The sequence below is a fragment of the Spinacia oleracea genome, chromosome 5, assembly GCF_020520425.1.
Source record: "Spinacia oleracea cultivar Varoflay chromosome 5, BTI_SOV_V1, whole genome shotgun sequence".
NCBI classification, from domain to species: domain Eukaryota; kingdom Viridiplantae; phylum Streptophyta; class Magnoliopsida; order Caryophyllales; family Amaranthaceae; genus Spinacia; species Spinacia oleracea.
This window is the reverse complement of record NC_079491.1, coordinates 4,878,282-4,897,980: the sequence shown is the minus strand read 5'-3', so window position 1 is coordinate 4,897,980 and position 19,699 is coordinate 4,878,282. Positions and strand designations below refer to the sequence as shown.

The following is a 19,699-nucleotide window of genomic DNA, read 5'->3' as shown; positions in this document are numbered from 1 at the left end:
GATGAGAACTTGAGAACTATTCCATACATTGCAGGAACTGTATCTAATTCAACAGCACTATCCCCTGTTGAATCTGATCCCCATATACGGTTGAAATGTTCAGAACTAAACCTCAAAAAACCAAATCCATCCCTAGAACAGATATAGAATTCAAATTCTGGCAATTTTGTAAAGCAAAGCAAACCCAGTTTGAGTCACGAAATTGCAATTGTTTACTATAATCTCCTCCAAATTTAAGCATTTCTCAGAAAGATTAATAAGAGATTTATCAGAAATGAAGTAATTACTAGACAAATTAACTTTTCTGAGATGAGGGAGCTTCGAAGCAATCAAATCAACGCCTTCATCAGTGATCCCTAAAGCAGCACCACCACCACCAGAAACACCAGTAACGCAGTAATCATCCTTTGGATTACTTACACCCAACTCCTCCAAATTTGTGATGAACTGGGAAATAACCCCCAAATCGGAATCAGTAACAATTGAAAAATTGTGCAACTTGAGCGATTTAATCGACTTGAGAGATGAATTGGGAAATTGTTGAATCGAATTCGAAGGGAAATCGGTGTGATTAGATAGGCCAAGGAAAGTGAAATGAATTGAAGAATTGAAGTGGGTTCGCCATGGAAATCGGAAAGGGAGATATGTTTGAGGTTAGGGAATCGAAGGAAGAGTTTGGAGAGAAGTTTGAGATTTTTTTTTTTTTTGATTTTAGGTCGAAAAATATATATTAAGGGCAAAATGGTAAACTGCAGCTAACGGAGGACTAACGTCCGTTAACTCCAAGTGCATCTCATGAACAGTATGAAAAAATAGGGGTATATTATGTGATTCAAAAGACGCGAGGGTATTTGGTGCGTTTTTGCAAACCTCAGGGGCATTTCATGAAAAAACCGTTTAATCAATAGTTTGGACAATGGTATTAAATGATATATAAAAATCTCACAAATATGCATTATTATTCTTAAATTAACGAGCTTTCGAGCCGAAAGCTATTGAATTTGAGTTTGGTTCGTTTAGTTCTCGAACCATAAATTTAAGCTCAAGCTTGGTTCATTTACAAACGAATCGAGCTCAAGCCGAATTTTTATCGAAACAATTCCAAACTGTTCACGTACAGTTTTGTTCGTGTCCACCCGTAAGTCCCAGCATTCGAGAGCAAAACAAAATTGACAATAGAACCTGTCTCTTCGAATTTAGGGTCATACAACATCGCTTTTGAAAAGACTAAAACAAATAGGAGAAATTTAATCACTAATGGACGGACCCAAAAGAATTAAGATCGAGTATAAATAAGCAAAGCTTCCTACTTTTATTGCGCAGTTTGAATTATACACCCGGGTGCACAGTGTTCATGGTGCACCCTAAAGAACATTTGTTGAGTATCTAAAGAACATGAAAAATGATTTCAATGTACATATACAAATGAAATATTTGCAATATATGTACTATGGATTTGAACTATATGTTCATTTAGTATATGTTCTATGAATATGAATGATATGTTCTTTGCATTTGAACTAGGGTGATGATATATAAAAGGTCGCAAGTTGCGATAACTTTTAGTTATCGCAATCTTATGTGTTGGAATTTAATTGGTACATATAGGCGCTACGTAAGTTTGCTTCATCAGAATATTTTTACTATCAATGCAATATTTTTACTATGAAAATATGTAAATATTTTAGTTTCCAATTTAATTCATGACACATAAGCATGACATGACATCATTGTGACATGGCTTAAAGGTCGCATGTTGCGACCTTTATCATTTTCGTTTGAACTATATGTTCTTTTAAAAATAGGGTGCACAGTGAGCATTGTGCACCCGGGTGTATAAACCATATTTTGCTTTTATTGAATTGAATTTGAATGTAATCTACAAAAATGAATCATGCGAAAAGTAAAAACATGTAGGCCAAATCGACGTGTTGTTAGAAGATCCATCATCGTCGCCAATTTGATTGGTGTTATAAGAATTTGGAGGAGTTGTTGTTAGAATATCCATCAATTCTTCCCAACTTAACTTGTTGTTAGAAGATCCATCATCGCCGCCAATTTGATTGGTGTTATAAGAATTTGGAGGACTTGTTAGAAGATCCATCAATTCTTCCCAACTTAACTTGTTGTTAGAAGATCCATCATCGCCGTCAATTTGATTGGTTCTATAAGAATTTGGAGGACTTGTTAGAAGATCCATCAATTCTTCCCAACTTTGATAATCATCATCGCCGCCAATTTGCATGTTGTTATAAGAATTTGGAGTCAATTCTTTCCAACCCTTATCAATATCATCATCCTCGCCGCCAATTTGATTATTTTGCTGGGACACTTCTGGATTGATTTTATCCTCAAAATCATCAAAATTCATCATGCTGCTATAAGAATTTGGACAACTTGTTGTTAGAAGATCCAGTAAGATCGATTGATCGAGTTTAAGAAAGATGGAAATATGAACTGAAGTCTTATGAACTATGAAGTGAAGGAAGAAAACAGGATAGAAGAAAGCAAGGAAGGTGTTGTTGGAAATTCTCATTGGGAAACACAAAGGAAAAAAGGGTGAGTGATAATTCAAGAGTCCCACATTGGAAAAACTCTTCATATTCCTCTTGTTTATTAATTGGGGAATGAGTGTAACTCTTGTTTAAGAAAGTGTGAGAATGGTATGGGTGGACACATCACACGCGCGCGCGCCGGGCCGGGCGCGGGCCGCGGTACTTGGTACTTGGTACTTGGTACTTGGTACTTGGTACTTGGTACTTGGTACTTGGTACTTGGTAATGCGGGCGTGGGGTGGGTCAACCTTGTTCTTTTTGGTAACTGGACCGGTTTGCGCAAGTCACTGTTACGGGAATCTGTATTGATTACGTAACCGTTGGATTAAATGCCTTTAATTACGTCCGTTACTATGATCAATGTTTTTGACCGTTTTCTGGCTGTTGCAACATTCATTCCCTCAGCCGTTTTTGTCTGTTGCAATGCTTTCCTTCTAATTATTTAAATCAGAGTTTCAGTTCCCTTCTCACAGAAAATCATACACACAAAATACGAAAACACATTCTTACTCTCACACAAAATTGCTCTCGGTTTTGGGCATACATACTGACTCCATCCGGCTTTGTGAGTGCACACAACGTCGGAGTTGCGCTAATCCTAGAGGGCGACCGCATTCTGTTCTACTGCACCGGGAGGTAGCGCGGAATCGTCTTTTAGGACAGTGGGTGTCCACGACGCAACAATTGTTCTTCGTTCAGTTCATCGAATCAGATAAGTTTGTTCTAATTTTCGCTTTAATCGCAACAGGTGTAACACATATATATGCAATTTGTAGGGCGGTTAAGGTTATGTTATCCTTATATCGGACTAGAATTCTAGATTAAACGAATTGCAGTAGTGAGTAAAGTCTATCACTCGCCATTTATTACTTCCTCCGTCTTTTAATACTCGCAACGTTTGTTAGTTTCACGCATACCAATGCACAACTTTGATAATTTATATTTTAAATTATCTTTATGCAAAAATTATAAAAAGTTGATATTTTGAAAATACACATTGAGACGAATCTAACAAGATCCTACATGACTATGTTTTATCTTATATAAAAAACACTACGAATAGTCAAAGTAGATTATATGAATAGTGGCAAAAGTCCAAACATTGCAAGTATTATTTATTTATTATTTCGTATTTATTATTACTCAGATGCAAAATAATCCCTAAATAAGTTTAAGTTCACTAATAAGCACTCAAGTTAAGGGAAAGGTGAAGCTTGAGGTATGGAAAAAAAAAATATTCCTCCATTTTACTATTCAGACTATGTTCGACTTATTTTAATTTATTTCAGACAAGATAAGTTTAGTTAAGTTCAAAAAGAGTTCACTTAAGGGGTGTGGGGAAAATGGAGGGAAGTGTTTTAAAAAAAAATCGTTTAAAATGAAACACGTGCGTGTCACGTGACGGTCAACGCCGGAAAGTAGTCGTTGACTACCGAAAAATCACATTTGGTCCTGATTCACAACAAAAAAATTCCAATACGGCCTTATTTCATAATATTTTTTTACAAGGTCATTTCTTACAATTTTTGTGTTTTAAAAGGTCTTTTCTAATAAGTTTTTCTAACCATAACAATATTTGAGAAAAGGAAAATGGTTAAAAGAATATGTTGTATAATTAATTATTTTTTGGTGAAAACACGTTGTATAATAATCCTTTTTTTATTTGACGGGTACACGTTGTATAATTATAAGTTTATCACATAAACTTATTGGGTGTAAATATGTAACTACTTCAACTCATTTATTTTAATTTTCCTGAATATAACTTATCTGAACTTATTTTACACCAGGGTATATAGGTCCACAAATTTCTTGAAACCTCCCAAATCCCAACTGATGGCTCATCTGGTTGACTAATAAAATGGGCCAAGTCAATCTCAACCCCAAACCCACAGACCCGACCATATAGTGATATAGCCCATGTCCAACTTTGACTCGTTGAATCAGACCCTTTATCCAATAAGACTCTAATTGACTAAATTAGAAAGTTCAAAAATTAACGCTCCAAAACCAGAAAAATCATGGCGAAGAAGATGCGAACAGAAGGCGGCCGGAGTAACGCTGCAGTTTGGTCGGAACTTCCACCGAAAACTTTAGCATTAATCGGAAAACGCCTTGAAAGTCGAATTGACATCTGCAAGTTCCGGTCCGTATGCAAAAATTGGCGCGCTTCTTTACCTTTGTCGAAAAACCCTAACTTTTTAAATCCTTTCTTTCCTCGTCAAATCCCTAATCCTGTTTCTCTCCCCTTCAATAATCAAGGTTACGATAATATTGATCTTGTTCCAATTACTGTTTTTTTAGTTAAACCCCTTGATTCTCAGCTTCATTTTGATGCCAAAGGTTGGATTTTAACGGTTGAAGAAAGACAACCTGGTAAACTTCGTCTTCTCTATCCTATTTCGAGGGATCCCATCTCAATTTTGCAGAAAAGTATACCGAAAACCCTAAATCTTTCCAATTTCCGGGTTTCGGAGATTGGTAAAGGATATTGTTTTAGGTCTTTTAGTGGATCAATTTCTGATTGCAAAGTTGTTTACTCAAATTCTGCTAATCAATTTTCCCATATTGCCTATGATTTCACTGCAACAGTGTTATACTCTTTGGGGAATTTGTTTGGTTTGAAATCACATGAAGGGAAATGGGAATTCGAACGCATAAACTCGTTTTTGTGGTTTAAGGACATAATATGCTATAAGGGAACTATTTATGCAGTTGCTGGGGGAGGGAATTTGTATGTCATCGATCATTTGACATTCAAGGTGACTGATACTGTTGTGGATTGTTTCGTTTGTGCTCCTGATAACGCGATTCAACTGGTTGAATCGTGTCAAGAACTCCTCTTAGTTGTTAAAGATGTTATCAAGGTTTACAGGTTGAATGAAGTGCAAAAGAAATGGGAGGCAGTGCAAACTCTAGGAGATAGGATCATGTTTTTGAGTATTGATTGTTGCTTTTTCCTCTCCACTGAGAATCTTTTATGGGATAAAGGGAATTTTATTGTTACCAGTTCATGTATGAACCCGTTACGGTCTAAATGCATAGAAGTGGCTGAAAATTTTGGGATTTACATTTCTTGTTTAGAAGATGTAGTTAAAAAGATACATAAGTCAAACTTCGAGGCCATTTCTTGTATGCTGTGGCCACCTTCAACATGGTGTCCCTTAGGGCTGAGCAAAATTATCTGAAAATCCGATTATCCGAAAATCCGATCCGTATTTGATCCGATTTTTTGGATATCTGATCCGAAATTAACTTTCGGATCAGATATCCGATCCGAAAAAGCGGATATCGGATAGTAATTCAGATATCAAAATTAGAATTTTCGGATATCCGATATCCGAAAAATTATCCGAAATAAGATGTTTTGGGCGAATAAATATTCTCAAAGCCCATTGTTCTAATACCCACTGCCCATCTACTATTTTCCTCACCTCCCTAGACCTCAGCCGCCCAACTTCACTCCACCCTACCCAAAACCTAACCTGCTAACCACCTTTCTCCTTCATATTCAACAGTTATTCACAAAGTATCAATTTCCAGCATTAACAGGTTACTATCTTTTAAGTTTTATTTTCTTACTTTCCCTTCTCATAATTAATGATTGGCGATCTAAAGATTGATCAAGATAAGATCACATTTTGGGAAAAAAAATGAAATTAAGATTCCAAGCACTAGCAGAGTAGCAACAACATATATAGATCTACGTTTTTTTTGTTATTTAATTTGTTGTTGCTGACATCTTGTTGTAAATGAATCGATTTTTTGTGGGTTTCATTTGTTAAGGGTTTTAGTTGTATTACTTGCACATTTTCTCAAGCATCGATTGTAAATTTTGAATTAATCATCAGAATTTTAATGTTGAATTGGTACTCTTTGAAAAGGAAGAAAACTAGTAAAGCATTTCTCAACAGCTTTGTTGGATATCGGATATCCGTCAATATCTGATCCGAAAATTTTCGGATATCGGATATCAAATATCCGAAAATTTCGGATCAGATACGGATATCATATTTTAGGTTTTTCAGATACGGATATCCGATCCGTAATGTGATTTCGGATCGGATATCCGATCCGTGCTCAGCCCTAGTGTCCCTCGGATACGTTTCCACCCAGCAGGTAACCCTGACTTTGGCTTGAATTAGAGCTTTTTTTTATCTTGCTTGATTGGGTGTTGTTATTTATGTCATATGTTGATTGATAGTAGTTGATGGTTACCTATAAATTTGAAATCTTTTCCTTAATTATGGCAAGCAGCTTGTAGTTCTAAAACTTATGGGTCATAATACTCATAAATGTTGTGTCGAATTTGTCTATGTTTTCTCAGGTTGGAATTCTGTTTATGAACAAACATTGTAAAACTTCAACTAGGGATCAGTGGTCAAACATAAATTCTTTTTCATTGCAGGGTAGTCTCATCTAGAAATTTTCTTGTGTTGTTAATAGAAGATGGGTTAGATGCTCTTGGCAGAGTTCAATAGTTCATAGGGTGTTGACACTGGAGATAGAAATAATTTGTACAATCTCCTTCAATAAGCCAAAAACAACATCAAAACATGCTTGCAATTCCTTTTTTATGGCAATCAACTAACTTGATCCTCTTTGGTGCTAGTAGAACCACAAACACCTTCTGTAAACTGTGCAAGCCTTCAAGACGGTTAACTGTTTTCATGTGTTAGTGGCTCCAAATAAACCATTACACTTTTGAATACCTAGTCAAACTTCCATGGTTCCACATGGTTGCAGAAATTTGTGTTGATGACATAGTACAATAGGGATTTGGATGTTGTTCTGTTTTAGCTTATTTCCTTTACTTGTTTGCCAAAGTTTATTGCGGAGTATTATCTTTTCACATTTTTCGTTGAAGTATACTGTGTTAGATTTTCTTTATATGATATCAATGTATTGCATCAAATCTAGGTAATGGTTGAGCTGATGCCAAATTTAAATTTTAGGGATACTACGGAGGAGGAAGATCTACAAGTGGATAACCGCAGCCAACCATCTCGGATCAGGCCTGAAAAAGCAACCCCCACTGTGAAATTTGAATTTGAGGAACAAATTGCGATTAACCAATCCCCTCAAATTGTTTCTGATCCATCCTTAGACGGCTATGCAGTACACAAACTTGGAAAAGGTTATCTTTTATATGAATTCATTCTAAAGATTACTTGCTATTAGGATTTATGTTTTTCAAATGACACTTTTTGTTCTTCTTGTTTCTTACGGGGCAAACGTTTCCTCCTTAGCTTTGGAACCTCAGACCCCAGAAAATATTGTTTTAACAAGTTCTAAGGCTCATCAAATGCAGGTATTATTAAAATTTAAGACAGCAATGTTTCCATGGGATACTTTCTTTCACCAATCCACATGACTTATGTCAAGCTTTTACATATTTGGTGCAGCCTTGTAGGAAGAAAGCTTCAATGATGAGCTTCACTGGCATAGGTATCCAATCTGACTTTCTGCCTGTTCTTGAAAAGATTTGGGTGAAGTATGGGGATGTTATTGAAGGGAGTGCAATACGTAGTTGCGACACTAAAGCTACAGCATTGGAGTCTTTAGCAAAGATGGTACTTATTCTACAAGCCAACTCGGGAAAGACCCTGACTGAGGACAAAGTTCATTACCTAAGTTCCACCTTATCTGATCTGCAGCTCATGCATCTGAAAGTTGATTGGTTGGTACCGTTTGTTGAGAAGGCTTTGGCATTGCACAAAAGCATGCAATTGGAGGCTGTTCTGGCGGAGATTGACAAGGCCACAGTCGTAGCCAGGGATATGGAACGCAAGTTCCTTGAAAAGATTGCTGAAGTGAAGGAAGGGCTCAAAAGGGATAGAAAGATTGTTTCTGATTGCTTGCCACTGTTTGGGCCAACTGATCGGGATCAATGCCTAGGGGAGGGTTTGTGCTGATTGCTGACTTTGTAATTGATACTGTCAGATGATGCATGCGTAGGCCATATTACTGGATTCATCAGTTATGCAGTACACGAAAGGACAACAGAAATGCAGACAGTACCTGTTTCTGCTGCTTGTGCTTATTTTTGTTATGTTCTGAATACCCATTTTTGTTCCGGCTGAATGCAATGATTTTTCTGCTTGCCTTGATGTATACGTACTCTGTACATTATTATGAAATATTTTACTATTTGGAGATGTTTTTTAGTCAGTTATGTCCTTTAATAGATTGTTATTGTATGTTTTTTTTATGTGGTTTGATGTGAATATGGTCCTGTAATCGAAATTACAAAGTGGATCAGTGAGTATTATGGTTTGTTTCATCTTTCAAAACCGAAGCTTGTTGATATTCAAGCTTAATAACTTAATAGTTAATATCTGGTGATCAAGCGAATGATTTTCATATATCAAAGTATCTAACCATGAAAACAGCAGTAAGGAAAGTGTCTATACGCCCAACATAGTACTAGCAGTATACATCAATGCAAGGAATAAGAGAACATATTTGTGCTTCAAAATTACTTGTCTGTAACATTAGCATGCAAAAACTTCTTTGCTACTGTATGCAAACACCAGAAATAATCTTTATGGCAAGATATTCTACAAGATATTCTACACCAGCACACTAGAAGTCATCTTACAAGATATTCTCGTTCTTCTTGCACTTGCCCTAAGCCCTTAACGAGCTTCACTTTCATTTCTTCAGGTGGTTTCATTTAAGTAGTTGTCAAAAGTTGCCAAATATTAAGTAATAACTAATAAGTCGAACTGATTTAAATAGCCAGCTAGTTTGTTATCCATTAAAGTAAATTAGCTATAAAATGAAATAGCTTGAAAGTTGAAATCTCATGTGTGATAACAAGCTATTCTGTAATTGTCAAATTAGCTTGCAATTGGAGTTGATCTTATTCGTCGGTATATGTAACTATATTACCTATTGTTTTAATATATTTTCTTTCCCCTCTTCATCTTCAAAATCAAAATTAACTACCTACTGTTGACCTTCATATAAATAATCAAAGATTATAAACAAGAAGAACCTTGAAAAGGGAGAGATTATGAGGGGTTTCAAGATAAATTTAGGTGGAAGAATATTTAAAATTTCAACAATTTACTCCGTAGCTTACAATTCGAAGCCCGAATATGGCATCTATAATATACATATCCAGCAAATCAAGGCCACATTGGTCATAAATTATTTTCTGCTTATATAGCCCGTGCAACACGTAAATTATTTATTAATCAAATTTATTACTCTGGAGAACGTAATAGAGTTGATACAAAGGTGAGTTGAAGGGGGTAATAAAATGACCAAATGATCAACTTTGGATGGACGAGGAGGAGGAGGAGGAGGAGGAGGAGGTCATAATAATGTCCCAATTTTTATTTTCTCATGTCCCAATTTAATTTGTAACTGCAAGTATGCAACCTACTTCCTCCGATTTTTTTAAGTTGTTTCACTTTAGCTTTTGTATTATTCATAAACCTGATTGGCTCATTCATTCATTATCATTACCCCATTACGACATTGTTTTAAAGAGGCTCCCGCAAGAAGCGGGGTAAGGGAAGTCGGACGTACGCAACCTTACCCCGCAACCTGATTGGCTCATTCTGACCATAATTTTTTTTCCTAATGTTAAAAATAAATGTTAATCTACTCTGTATATATTCTCAAAATAACAACTTTATTTTAAATATTAAATTAAACATATAAATGGTTAACGTCGTGCGTAGTATAATACTCCGTTTATTATGTTAATCTACTCTGTATATATTCTCAAAATAACAACTTTATTTTGTTACAAATATTAAATTAAACATATAAATGGTTAACGTCGTGCGTAGTATAATACTCCGTTTATTATTAAACTAGAATTTAGCCCGTGCGATGCACGGTTTCTATTAAATTGTTACGTTAAAATAAAACACCTATATATATCAACTGCTATATTTTATATATTAGATTAAATTGATTTTTTATTTTGGATTGAATTTCATTTTAGATTTATTTTTTAATTATTATAGTGTTTGATTTTGGATGAAATTGTATATAAGAAATATTAATAATTATTTAATAAAAATATTTACGTGGCACCTAATTATTTATCTACGTGGCATTCGACTTTTTTTATTCAAAAATAATTTTGAAGTCTTATTTTTCATTGGCTGAAACCATTAGATTTCCTACGTGGCTCTCTAATATTGGATTAATGTTTGATTTTTGTTTGAATTTTATTTTAGATTAATGTTTGATTTTGGATGAATTTTATATTAGATTTATTTTTTAATTATTAGAACGTTTGATTTTGGATGTAATTGTATATATTAATAATTAATTAATTAATTTAAATATCTACGTGGCACCTAATTAATTATCTACGTGGCACTCGATTTTTTTAATTCAAAAATAAATTAAAAATCTTATTTTTTATTGGCCGAAACCATTAGTAATCTTAGGTGGCGCTCTAATAGTTCAGCAAATATGCCTCCTTTATATATGTATATTAGATGTGTGTCACTTTAACGAATTTTTTCCGTTCCTAAATAATTATCATTTTAATAACACAAGTCATTGTTACGAAGTATGATTTGAGTTGGAAATATAAAGACCATAGGAAGATGAGAAAGTTAATTAGATATTTCCAACATAAATTAAGAGGATGAATATAAATAATCTCGACTTGTCAATGCTCCTGATAATCTCGACTTAACTCAATTTCAGACGACTCACAAGCTCGCCAACGCTTACCATTTAGCTGATGTTGGGAAGCAGGGTTGTTCTTCTTCTGTTTTCTCCTAAAGTAAAGTGTTGTTATTTCCAGATCAATTTGTTTCCTCTGTCAATGAATGTTCTCAATTTATTTTAGAAAACTCGGGTTTTCTAGGTAGCTACCCTGCATTTGAGCAGATTTTGTACGAAGGGGAAGAGGGGATGAAGAAATTTGTACCATTTTTTAATATGTCATACGATTCTGTTAACATCTTTGATGATATTGTGGGTTTTCCAAGGTCTGCTCATATTTTAGATCAGCAAGGAAAGCTGTATTTGATCACTAGGGAAATGGAAATGGTTAAAGTTTACATATTTTGTTACGATCATGACAAGAGTTGCGTTTGGGTTGAGATGTATAAATTTAAGGATGATGATGATCATCTTCTCTTTTCTGTGGCTGCCAACTGAGTAACTGCATCATCTTCTCTTACGATGGATTTTCCTTTGTATACAAAAATGAGGTGGAAGTCTTCTCAACTCGATGCTGAAGTAGACATTATGATGTTCAAGCTTGGAGGACTTGATGCTTTCAAATCGATTTCCTCTTATTCTGGATTCCCTATGAATCTTTGGTCAATCTCTCCTTGGGTTTTGCAGGCTCAACCATCTTCCTTACATTCACATTCTCAAAGGTAATTCATGACAGTAATCTTCAATTCTTCATTGATTGATCCTTCTCTTTGTTGAGTGTTTTTTTCATTTTTTTTATGGGAAATCATGTCGATCTTCTAACCCTACAACACAATGACTGAAACAGTGAAACTAGAAGCTGTTCCTTGAATGTATTACATCTATATGTTGAAATCATGTCAACTTTCTCACCCTTCGTTTCGAGGAAATCACAGACTGCTTTTTGAATGGCTCAACTTACTTAAGTGATTGAACTTGGGCTAAATTATTTACTCCCCAACTTTCTGTTAACAGGGAATTTGAAGAGGATAAAGGGAAGCAAAGAATCCTTTGATTTTGCTGTGGAACAAAATCAGTCTACTATGAACAATGTAATGGATGCAGTACTGAAGATGGTAACTCTTTTGTCCGATTCACCCTACTACTACTACTTATAATTCCATTCTTTCTGCTAGTCTTAAATTATAGGAGTAACAGATTGAATTTTCTTGTTTAGCAGGGCAGGAAATCATACGAACAATTACCAGTGCTGACGTAATTCAGGTACTTAATCACGTTTGTAACCCCATTTTAATTTGTGTTATACTTATGTACATGAGCTTGTAATTAATACCTCTTCTTTATATCCACAGAGCAACGGAAGTGATAATACCTCAACTATCAAATTCAAAGGACTCAATGTTAGATCTAGTTTAGGCCCAGTGTTGCAGAAGATTTTGTTAAGACATGGAAACATAGTAGATAAAACCATTATATGTAATGTGGATGCAGGAGTGAATGGAAGATATAGTCTGGTTCCTTCTGAACTGAATTTTGGGCAATCTTTGGGTGGAGATTTGATATAACTCAAGTATTAGTCACTTAATGTTGAAGGTACTCAATATAGTTATGGTTTTACTTAGTCAATTACTTCGTAGTAGTTATTTAATTACGTTTTCTTAATTAAACAAGTGGGGCATTAATACTCCACGTTCAAAGCTAGATCCAGTTTTCTTTGTAGCCTATTTAATAGGCAGTAAACTTCTTGTATTTCACGATTTTATTCAACCAATAAGTTAAAGTGTTTTATGCTCTCTATTCCTCTCTTTCGTTTATCTTAAAATCCCAACACTTAAATCATCAAGTGGCAGGTTTTTAGATTCCTAATCCTAATTATCTTATTTTGACAGCTTTATGGCGATTATCAGATCATAACCAACATATTTTCAATTATAAAAAAGGATTCAATTCTTTCATACCCTATAATCGAGCTTTTTCTATTTCAAGTTCATATACCTGATCAAGTCTGACATAGCATATTCCAAATAATGAGTTGTACTTGTGGCCACTGATTCTAAAGCCCTAGCAAGTATGTCTCTATTACATATGAAAATCAAGTACTTTGTTTACGAATGTTCCGTGTCAAAAAGAACCTATAATTGTATTTGAGTAGCTGAATACAAAACTACGACATACTTAAGCCAATTCTTCTTCGGACGATTGAACTGCTGCTGGTTCTGCTTCTCCAGTACCAACATCACCAACATCACCTGGTTCTGCTTCACCAGTAACAGCATCACCTGGTTCTGCTTCACCAGTAACAGCATCATCAGGTTCTGCTTCACCAGTAACAGCATCATCAGGTTCTGCTTCACCAGTAACAGCATCATCAGGTTCTGCTTCACCAGTAACAGCATCAGGTTCTGCTTCATAAGTAACAGCATCACCTGCTTCATCAGTAACTGACGGGAGAATTATTAGTTCTGCTTCACTAGTCACTGACGGAGGAATTATTGGTTCTGCTTCATCAATACCGGCATCACCATCACCATCACCATCACCATCTGGTTGTTGATTTTGTTCATTCTCCAACCTGACAGCATAAACAGAACATGCATAGAACTATCACAATTTTGAAAACCTTGAATTTGTATGGAAAATTCAACACTTGATAACACTTGCCCTAGATGCGGTGAAGGTCAGGAAAATATCATCCATATGGTGCTTATGTGCAGGGAGAGCAAGATTATATGGAGATTATCCCCTGTTAGGCTGGAGGTTAGCAATTGGGAGGGTAGTTTCTGGGAGTGGTGAGTAGACTTCGCAAAGTAGTGTACCATGGAGTTCTCGTGGGAGTTGGTAATTTTACTTACTTGGCAAATGTGGAATGCACGTAATCTATGGGTCTAGAGAGGAAAAGAGTGGACCCAAGAGTGGTGGTAACAAGAACAACTAGCCTCTTAGGAGAAGCCATTGCGGCAGAGAAGAGAGAGGGAGGGCTAGAAGAAACTACAGGGAGGGAGGTCCAGACCGCCTAATGGAGTTTACAAGATTAACACAGATGCTGCAGTCTCTTTGGATGGGAAGATAGGGTTGGGTATGGTGGTTAGAGACGGGGTGGGAGATGTCCTAATGTCTGCTGGACGAAGCAGGAGTGCAAGGATCACAGAAGCAGAAGCAGTGTGGTTTGGGCTTCGCTATGCTTTCGATGCAGGGTTCAGAAATGTGCAAGTGGAGTCTGACTGCTTGGTGTTGGTGAAGCTACGGCAGTCCAGAACCAATGAGAAATCAAGAACTCAAGTTACAGTGAATGATATTTGTAATTTAGCTCAATCTTTTTCTGCCTGTATGTTTAATTTTGCACTAAGAATTTGCAATAATGTGGCAAACGCTATGGTGAAGGCTTCTCTACATTTTGAAGAGGTCCTAGTCTGGATGGAGGAATGCCCTACTGATATTAGCCCCCTTGTCATGATGGATAAGGCATTGATTGAGTAATGAAATCACAGTTTTCCCTGTCAAAAAAATGATGATTTATGTGGGTATATCACGCAATTACTAACCTATTATTGAGTCTCCATCACAACCTGTTTCAACTTGGGTCAGCAGGAGAAAGGAAAAGGCGAATATCTAGCTTGTTTTTTTTCACGTGTTTAGTTCTCTAACTTATGTAGAACAATGAAATTTGATTTTGGTAAATTATGTATGTCAAACATCTGTAGTATTGAACAAGAAGTTTTTGTCAGAATTAAGTTCTGAATGTGATAGCTCTAATTGCTTATTTGATAACTTTATTATTTGTCCTAGGAATCAAACTAGTTTACAATCCACATTATGTTTTCTCCAAACCCACGTATTCGAACACACTACAAATGCAGCTCAATAATAAACTAAATATTTATCACCATTGACTCAGCCCTCAACACTGCAGTAGCTGTCAAGTATATATTTAACCTTAAGTCAGACCTTAATTCCACAAACATGATTTAAGTGCATCAAATGTAATCCTAAGAGTCCTATAACTTGCTAAATCCTAAGAGTTTTATAACCAGATATATTGTATGCTACCGACGAAAACCATTCATACCGCCAATAATCAAATGCAATTACAGAACAAGTGCTTCAATATTCTACTCATAGGCTATTATGTCTACAGCTGCTGCAAATGGATGAATCAAGTTCCAAATCTCAAATTGACAACATTGGTCTTCCTTGGCAAACTCTTTTCGCCTTTATCTTATGGAAATTTTGGTTAAGGAGAAATGAGGGCGTATTCTAAAATCATCGAACAACACCAGATAAGTGCATTCTTGAAGCCCGGGCTTTAGCCTGGGAATTTCACACTTCAAGGAATTGCAGCCCTATCAACCAACCTTCTTCTACTACACTTGAGATCAGATGGCAGCCCCCCCTTTACCCTTGGTTTAAAGTCAATTGCGATGTCTCCTTTGTTAAGGCAGGTGACTATTCAGGTATGGCAGGGTAGCTCGTAACTCAGAAGGAAACTGGCTATGGGGCTTTGGCTTTAAAGGGAGAATCCAATAAGTGCTTTCAGGTGAAATTAGAGCCATTCTTATGGGTCTGCAGCAGGTTGAAACTAGGGGATGCTCAAATGTCATCATGTGCTCGGATTCTCAACAAGCTATTCAAGCTATTTTAGATGATACGGTAGTTAGGGATTCTAATTACAAAAAAAAAAGTTTCCAAAAACGTCCTACGATCCTAAGTTCCTAACCAACCTAAGTCATCAAATAACACAAATACTCCCATCCTCACCTATCTCGAAACTAGCAAGAGAATGAATGAAAGAGAGTACTAAACAATGCTAATTCTCTTTCTTTTTCATGCAAAAGAAATATGATTATGCCGGCTAATATGGCGTAAGAAATCCCTCCATCTCTAGATTCTATAAAGATGCACTTCTGAGTCCCAATGATAATTATATGCTTATAAAGTGGAGGCTAGGTTAGTAATTACGTGATTTAACCACATAAATCATCATAAAGGTCACCGTAATCAGTAAATTAGAACCACATGGCCATATTTAAAACTATGGTTTTTCTATTTCCACCCTTTAAGAGGTCTACCACCTAGAATTTCCCTAAAAACTAAGACTAAAATCAGCATTATAAATTACTCATAAAAAACGAAAACACACCTGCAAGGCACGTATGCCGTAAGGTAAGATTGCCACTGCATAATGAAGAAAGGTGTGTAAACTCGGTGGGCTGATGTAGTGGCAAACATAGGACACAAAACCCCTCATTGCCGGAACCTGATTAGGAAAAGAAAAAAAATCAAAACATAATCAAGTATATGCATTTTCCATCAGTTCAGCTCAGGTAAGAAGAAAAAGAAAAACCTGACTGGTTAGCTGGTCTACCAAGAAAAAGTCCAAAAATGTGACCTGAAAAAGAAAGAAATGGAAAGTGAATGACTGAATGACATTGATATATAATAAGCTAGATCAATCCAAATGCATTTGGGTTTCTTGTAAACATTACCCCATAGAGAGATTGACATAGACGTTTGATCACATATCGGCTTGAGTCATTTATGATGCAGATAACAACAAACACCTGCACCAAAATATTTATACCATTTGCTTAGAGAAGTCCAGTTCTGTCTCCCCTTTATGGACATTTGGGTTTCTTTACATTGAGGATAATGCATTTAGATACGTTTTCTTACCAAAAGCACTGCCAGGGGGATGAGTTGGGCATACCACTTGCTGTGACTAAATATCGAGTTTGCTATGAAGCCAACAATAGGAGGAACCGCAAGCATAGTGCTGAGAAGGAACACTTTTTGAGAACCCATTTGCCCTGATATAAGTGCATAATTGACTTGATAGTGTCCCCATGAGTATATGTCTACACCATACATGAATATATGTAGGACTATATACAGTAATGATCTGCAATGAAGTCCATTTTCAATGAGGATCGATACAACAATTGTGGAAAAATGATAAGGTGTAATAATTTTATACCAAATCTTAAACTATGTATCAAAAGATCTAACATGCCTGTAAAGTCCAAACACTTCCTCCATGTCGTCCTTCCTCCACAACTTTCCTTGCTCGCTCTTGTTAAAAGAATAATGGCAAGTACCAGCAAAGAAGCCTAAAATGAGCAACAAAACACATGCATTATCCTGGATTATGTAATACACGAGTATGGCATTTGCTGCTACATACCTGAACAAAAGTTTACTCTCTCTTTTCTTTTTAATTGGTCTGAAATGAAACATAATGTACTTAGATGGCCGAATTCAGAGCAAACAAAGAATGCAATATATGTACAAATTGCAACAAGCAAGAAAAAACAGAGAACCTATGACATCATTGACATGATATATCGAAAACAAACTCAATCCCAGTAAGAAAACACATTCTTGGTTCAGAAACGAAGAAAGAAATTAATCATCAATGACACGATATGATTATTACCTTTTAAGCGATGATAGAAACACGTACAAGAAGATAAAACAAAGATCAAAACATTCTTAAGCTATTAAAACTCAAGATTAAGGGAAGCAAGCATTTTGCATATAAAATTGTCAAACCCCATATCTTATCACAACACGTTACGGCATACTCAAACAGAACAATAATAATATGCTGATAATTTTAATTTGGTTCAACACCTTTAGCATAACCCATTTAATGCATGTAAATTAAACCCACCGGCCAACAATGATAACCAGACCACCATTAGCATCACTTACATCACCACCTAGAGACCTTAGGCCTATGTGGATCATCGTCTTGTGGTCGAACTAGACCCGCCAAAATTTGACTCGATCCTATAGGACCCGAATTGACTCGACATACTAACCTATATACCAGCCATTGATCTTCTACGTATGACTCTATATCACTCAAACTTTAGCCACCACGCCCATTTGTACTTTATCATCAATAATAACCATAGTTAAAAATTAATAATAATAATTATTATTATTATGGAGTAATAACAACAAGTCAACAACAACAACAATAATAATAATAATGATAATAATAACAAAATAAAATGAAAATCGCCACAACTCTAGAAATCAACTTTGTCAGAAAGAAAATGCTTAATAATGGGTTTTTCTATACACGAAATATGTAATAACAAATAATCATAATATGACATATATACTCCCATGAGTCCCACTGTCCAATAGTAGGTAATTTCCGAAACACTCATAAACCAAGATTCAGCACAAATTGACAGTTCAAAAAGCTCTTTAAGTTTATGTCAAAAAGAGAAAAAAAAAGACAGTTCACAAAGCAACCAGAATAGCAAAACCCGAAAGAAATACTTAAGAACAAAGAAAAAAATATCAGGCGCCTAAAAGATAAAACTGGCGGATGTTTTGTATGAATTGGGTGGGCCCGCCCCCCGGGCGGAAAATTTCGTAATGTAATTTTAGTTACGGCATTCCTAAATTTTGTGTATAATTGTATAAATTTCATACTTGCTTAACTATTCTAGTGGCCTTACTTGTTAAAGTGCCAGAGATCTGTCACTTAACTTCCCCTTTTGTCTATACCTGAGGCGAGACCCGACCCGATACAAAAAAACCAAGCCCGACATGGGCACGAAAAAGCACGGCCCGACACAAGCACGAAGTCGTGGGACGGGTCGGGCCTGGGTAGCAGTTTTTGGAAAAGGCACAACGAGACACGGACGACAAAGCACGCTAAAATTTGTAAAAATTAGGCGTAGACACGAAGACTCGAGCCGACATGAAAGCATGTGGGCCTGGACCCTATTTTGAACTTTTCAGCCCGACCCGGACTGGCACAATGGAGAGTGGGCCTGGACCATTTTGGCCACGACACAGGGCTCGGCCCGAAGCCCCGCCTACGGCCATCTTTTTACCACATCAATAATAATCCATTTGTTTTCTCCAAAGTAATCCTTGACAATGAGTTTAACGAAAGTAATATAATTTCAGTTGCACCTTCCTTAATTAACAACTTCCCCCCAATCATATTATCCTTTGTTTCTTGTTAATTCCCAAATTCACCCCCATGCCAAATCTTCAGATTAACACTAGTCTTAATCAGTATTTGAATACAAGATGAGATTTTTAGTGAGCATCCTATTAAATACAACAAGTAAGACACAAAAGTTGACTAATTAAAACATTCACATAATTAACGTACTAATCATCACACTGTTACTAGTTTAGGAGACAATCACAATTTAATTAGCTTAATCAATTCATATGGCATATTTCTAGATTCTAATTGAATTATTTAATTTGTGGGGAAAAGCAACAATTTTGGAATTTGGACCACTTTTATTAAAATGAAGTAGAAAATTTGGGTGGAAGTATTTACCTTCCTCTTGCTGCCCTTCCACACAAGTTGAAGATTAATTTCAACTGAGCTAAGATACAAGAGAGAGACAGCAGATGGAAACAGTAGAAAGAGAGAGAGAACAAAAATGGGGTTAGGGTTTTTGTTGCTCAGTAGTTCAGGAGCAATGGCGCTGGGAGTAAGAGGAAGGAGGTGAAGGGGTAGT

The 19,699-nt window shown here is 36.0% G+C and overlaps 3 protein-coding genes across 4 annotated transcripts; 2 read left to right on the top strand and 1 right to left on the bottom strand.

The window, feature by feature from the left end:
• The first annotated feature begins 4,341 nt into the window (after positions 1-4,341).
• Positions 4,342-5,743, top strand: LOC130460803 (F-box protein SKIP23-like). Its single transcript, XM_056828367.1, has one exon. It carries the CDS (start codon positions 4,577-4,579, stop codon positions 5,741-5,743), a length of 1,167 nt encoding a protein of 388 aa, XP_056684345.1. The 5' UTR covers positions 4,342-4,576.
• Positions 5,744-7,478: 1,735 nt separating this feature from the next.
• Positions 7,479-8,711, top strand: LOC130460801 (uncharacterized). The gene is made up of 3 exons (XM_056828366.1): positions 7,479-7,692; positions 7,805-7,866; positions 7,961-8,711. The coding sequence occupies exons 1-3, from the start codon at positions 7,479-7,481 to the stop codon at positions 8,468-8,470; spliced, it is 786 nt and encodes a 261-aa protein (XP_056684344.1). The 3' UTR covers positions 8,471-8,711.
• A 2,783-nt stretch (positions 8,712-11,494) lies between these two features.
• On the bottom strand, positions 11,495-19,699 carry LOC110780103 (phosphate transporter PHO1 homolog 10-like). Of its 2 annotated transcripts, none has more exons than XM_056828790.1 (8): positions 19,516-19,699; positions 17,377-17,415; positions 17,206-17,302; positions 16,869-17,094; positions 16,682-16,756; positions 16,540-16,584; positions 16,336-16,452; positions 11,495-12,022 (listed from the first exon to the last, which is right to left on the bottom strand). In XM_056828790.1, exons 3-8 carry the CDS (start codon positions 17,229-17,231, stop codon positions 12,017-12,019), a joined length of 495 nt encoding a protein of 164 aa, XP_056684768.1. In that variant the 5' UTR covers positions 17,232-17,302; positions 17,377-17,415; positions 19,516-19,699; the 3' UTR covers positions 11,495-12,016. The 2 variants fall into 2 exon arrangements, with proteins under 2 accessions (XP_056684768.1, XP_056684767.1); XM_056828789.1 differs by lacking the exon at positions 11,495-12,022 and adding an exon at positions 13,631-13,770.

Excerpts from the sequence above, each read along its gene's own strand:
- LOC130460803 (XM_056828367.1), top strand. The coding sequence starts at position 4,577 with ATGGCGAAGAAGATGCGAACAGAAGGCGGCCGGAGTAACGCTGCAGTT.
- LOC130460801 (XM_056828366.1), top strand. The coding sequence starts at position 7,479 with ATGGTTGAGCTGATGCCAAATTTAAATTTTAGGGATACTACGGAGGAG. Across the intron at positions 7,693-7,804 it reads AGTACACAAACTTGGAAAAG|CTTTGGAACCTCAGACCCCA; the intron begins GTTATCTTTTAT and ends TTTCCTCCTTAG. Across the intron at positions 7,867-7,960 it reads CTAAGGCTCATCAAATGCAG|CCTTGTAGGAAGAAAGCTTC; the intron begins GTATTATTAAAA and ends TATTTGGTGCAG.
- LOC110780103 (XM_056828789.1), bottom strand. The coding sequence starts at position 17,231 with ATGGAGGAAGTGTTTGGACTTTACAG. Across the intron at positions 16,757-16,868 it reads TCCCCCTGGCAGTGCTTTTG|GTGTTTGTTGTTATCTGCAT; the intron begins GTAAGAAAACGT and ends ATTTTGGTGCAG. Across the intron at positions 16,453-16,539 it reads TAGACCAGCTAACCAGTCAG|GTTCCGGCAATGAGGGGTTT; the intron begins GTTTTTCTTTTT and ends TTTCCTAATCAG.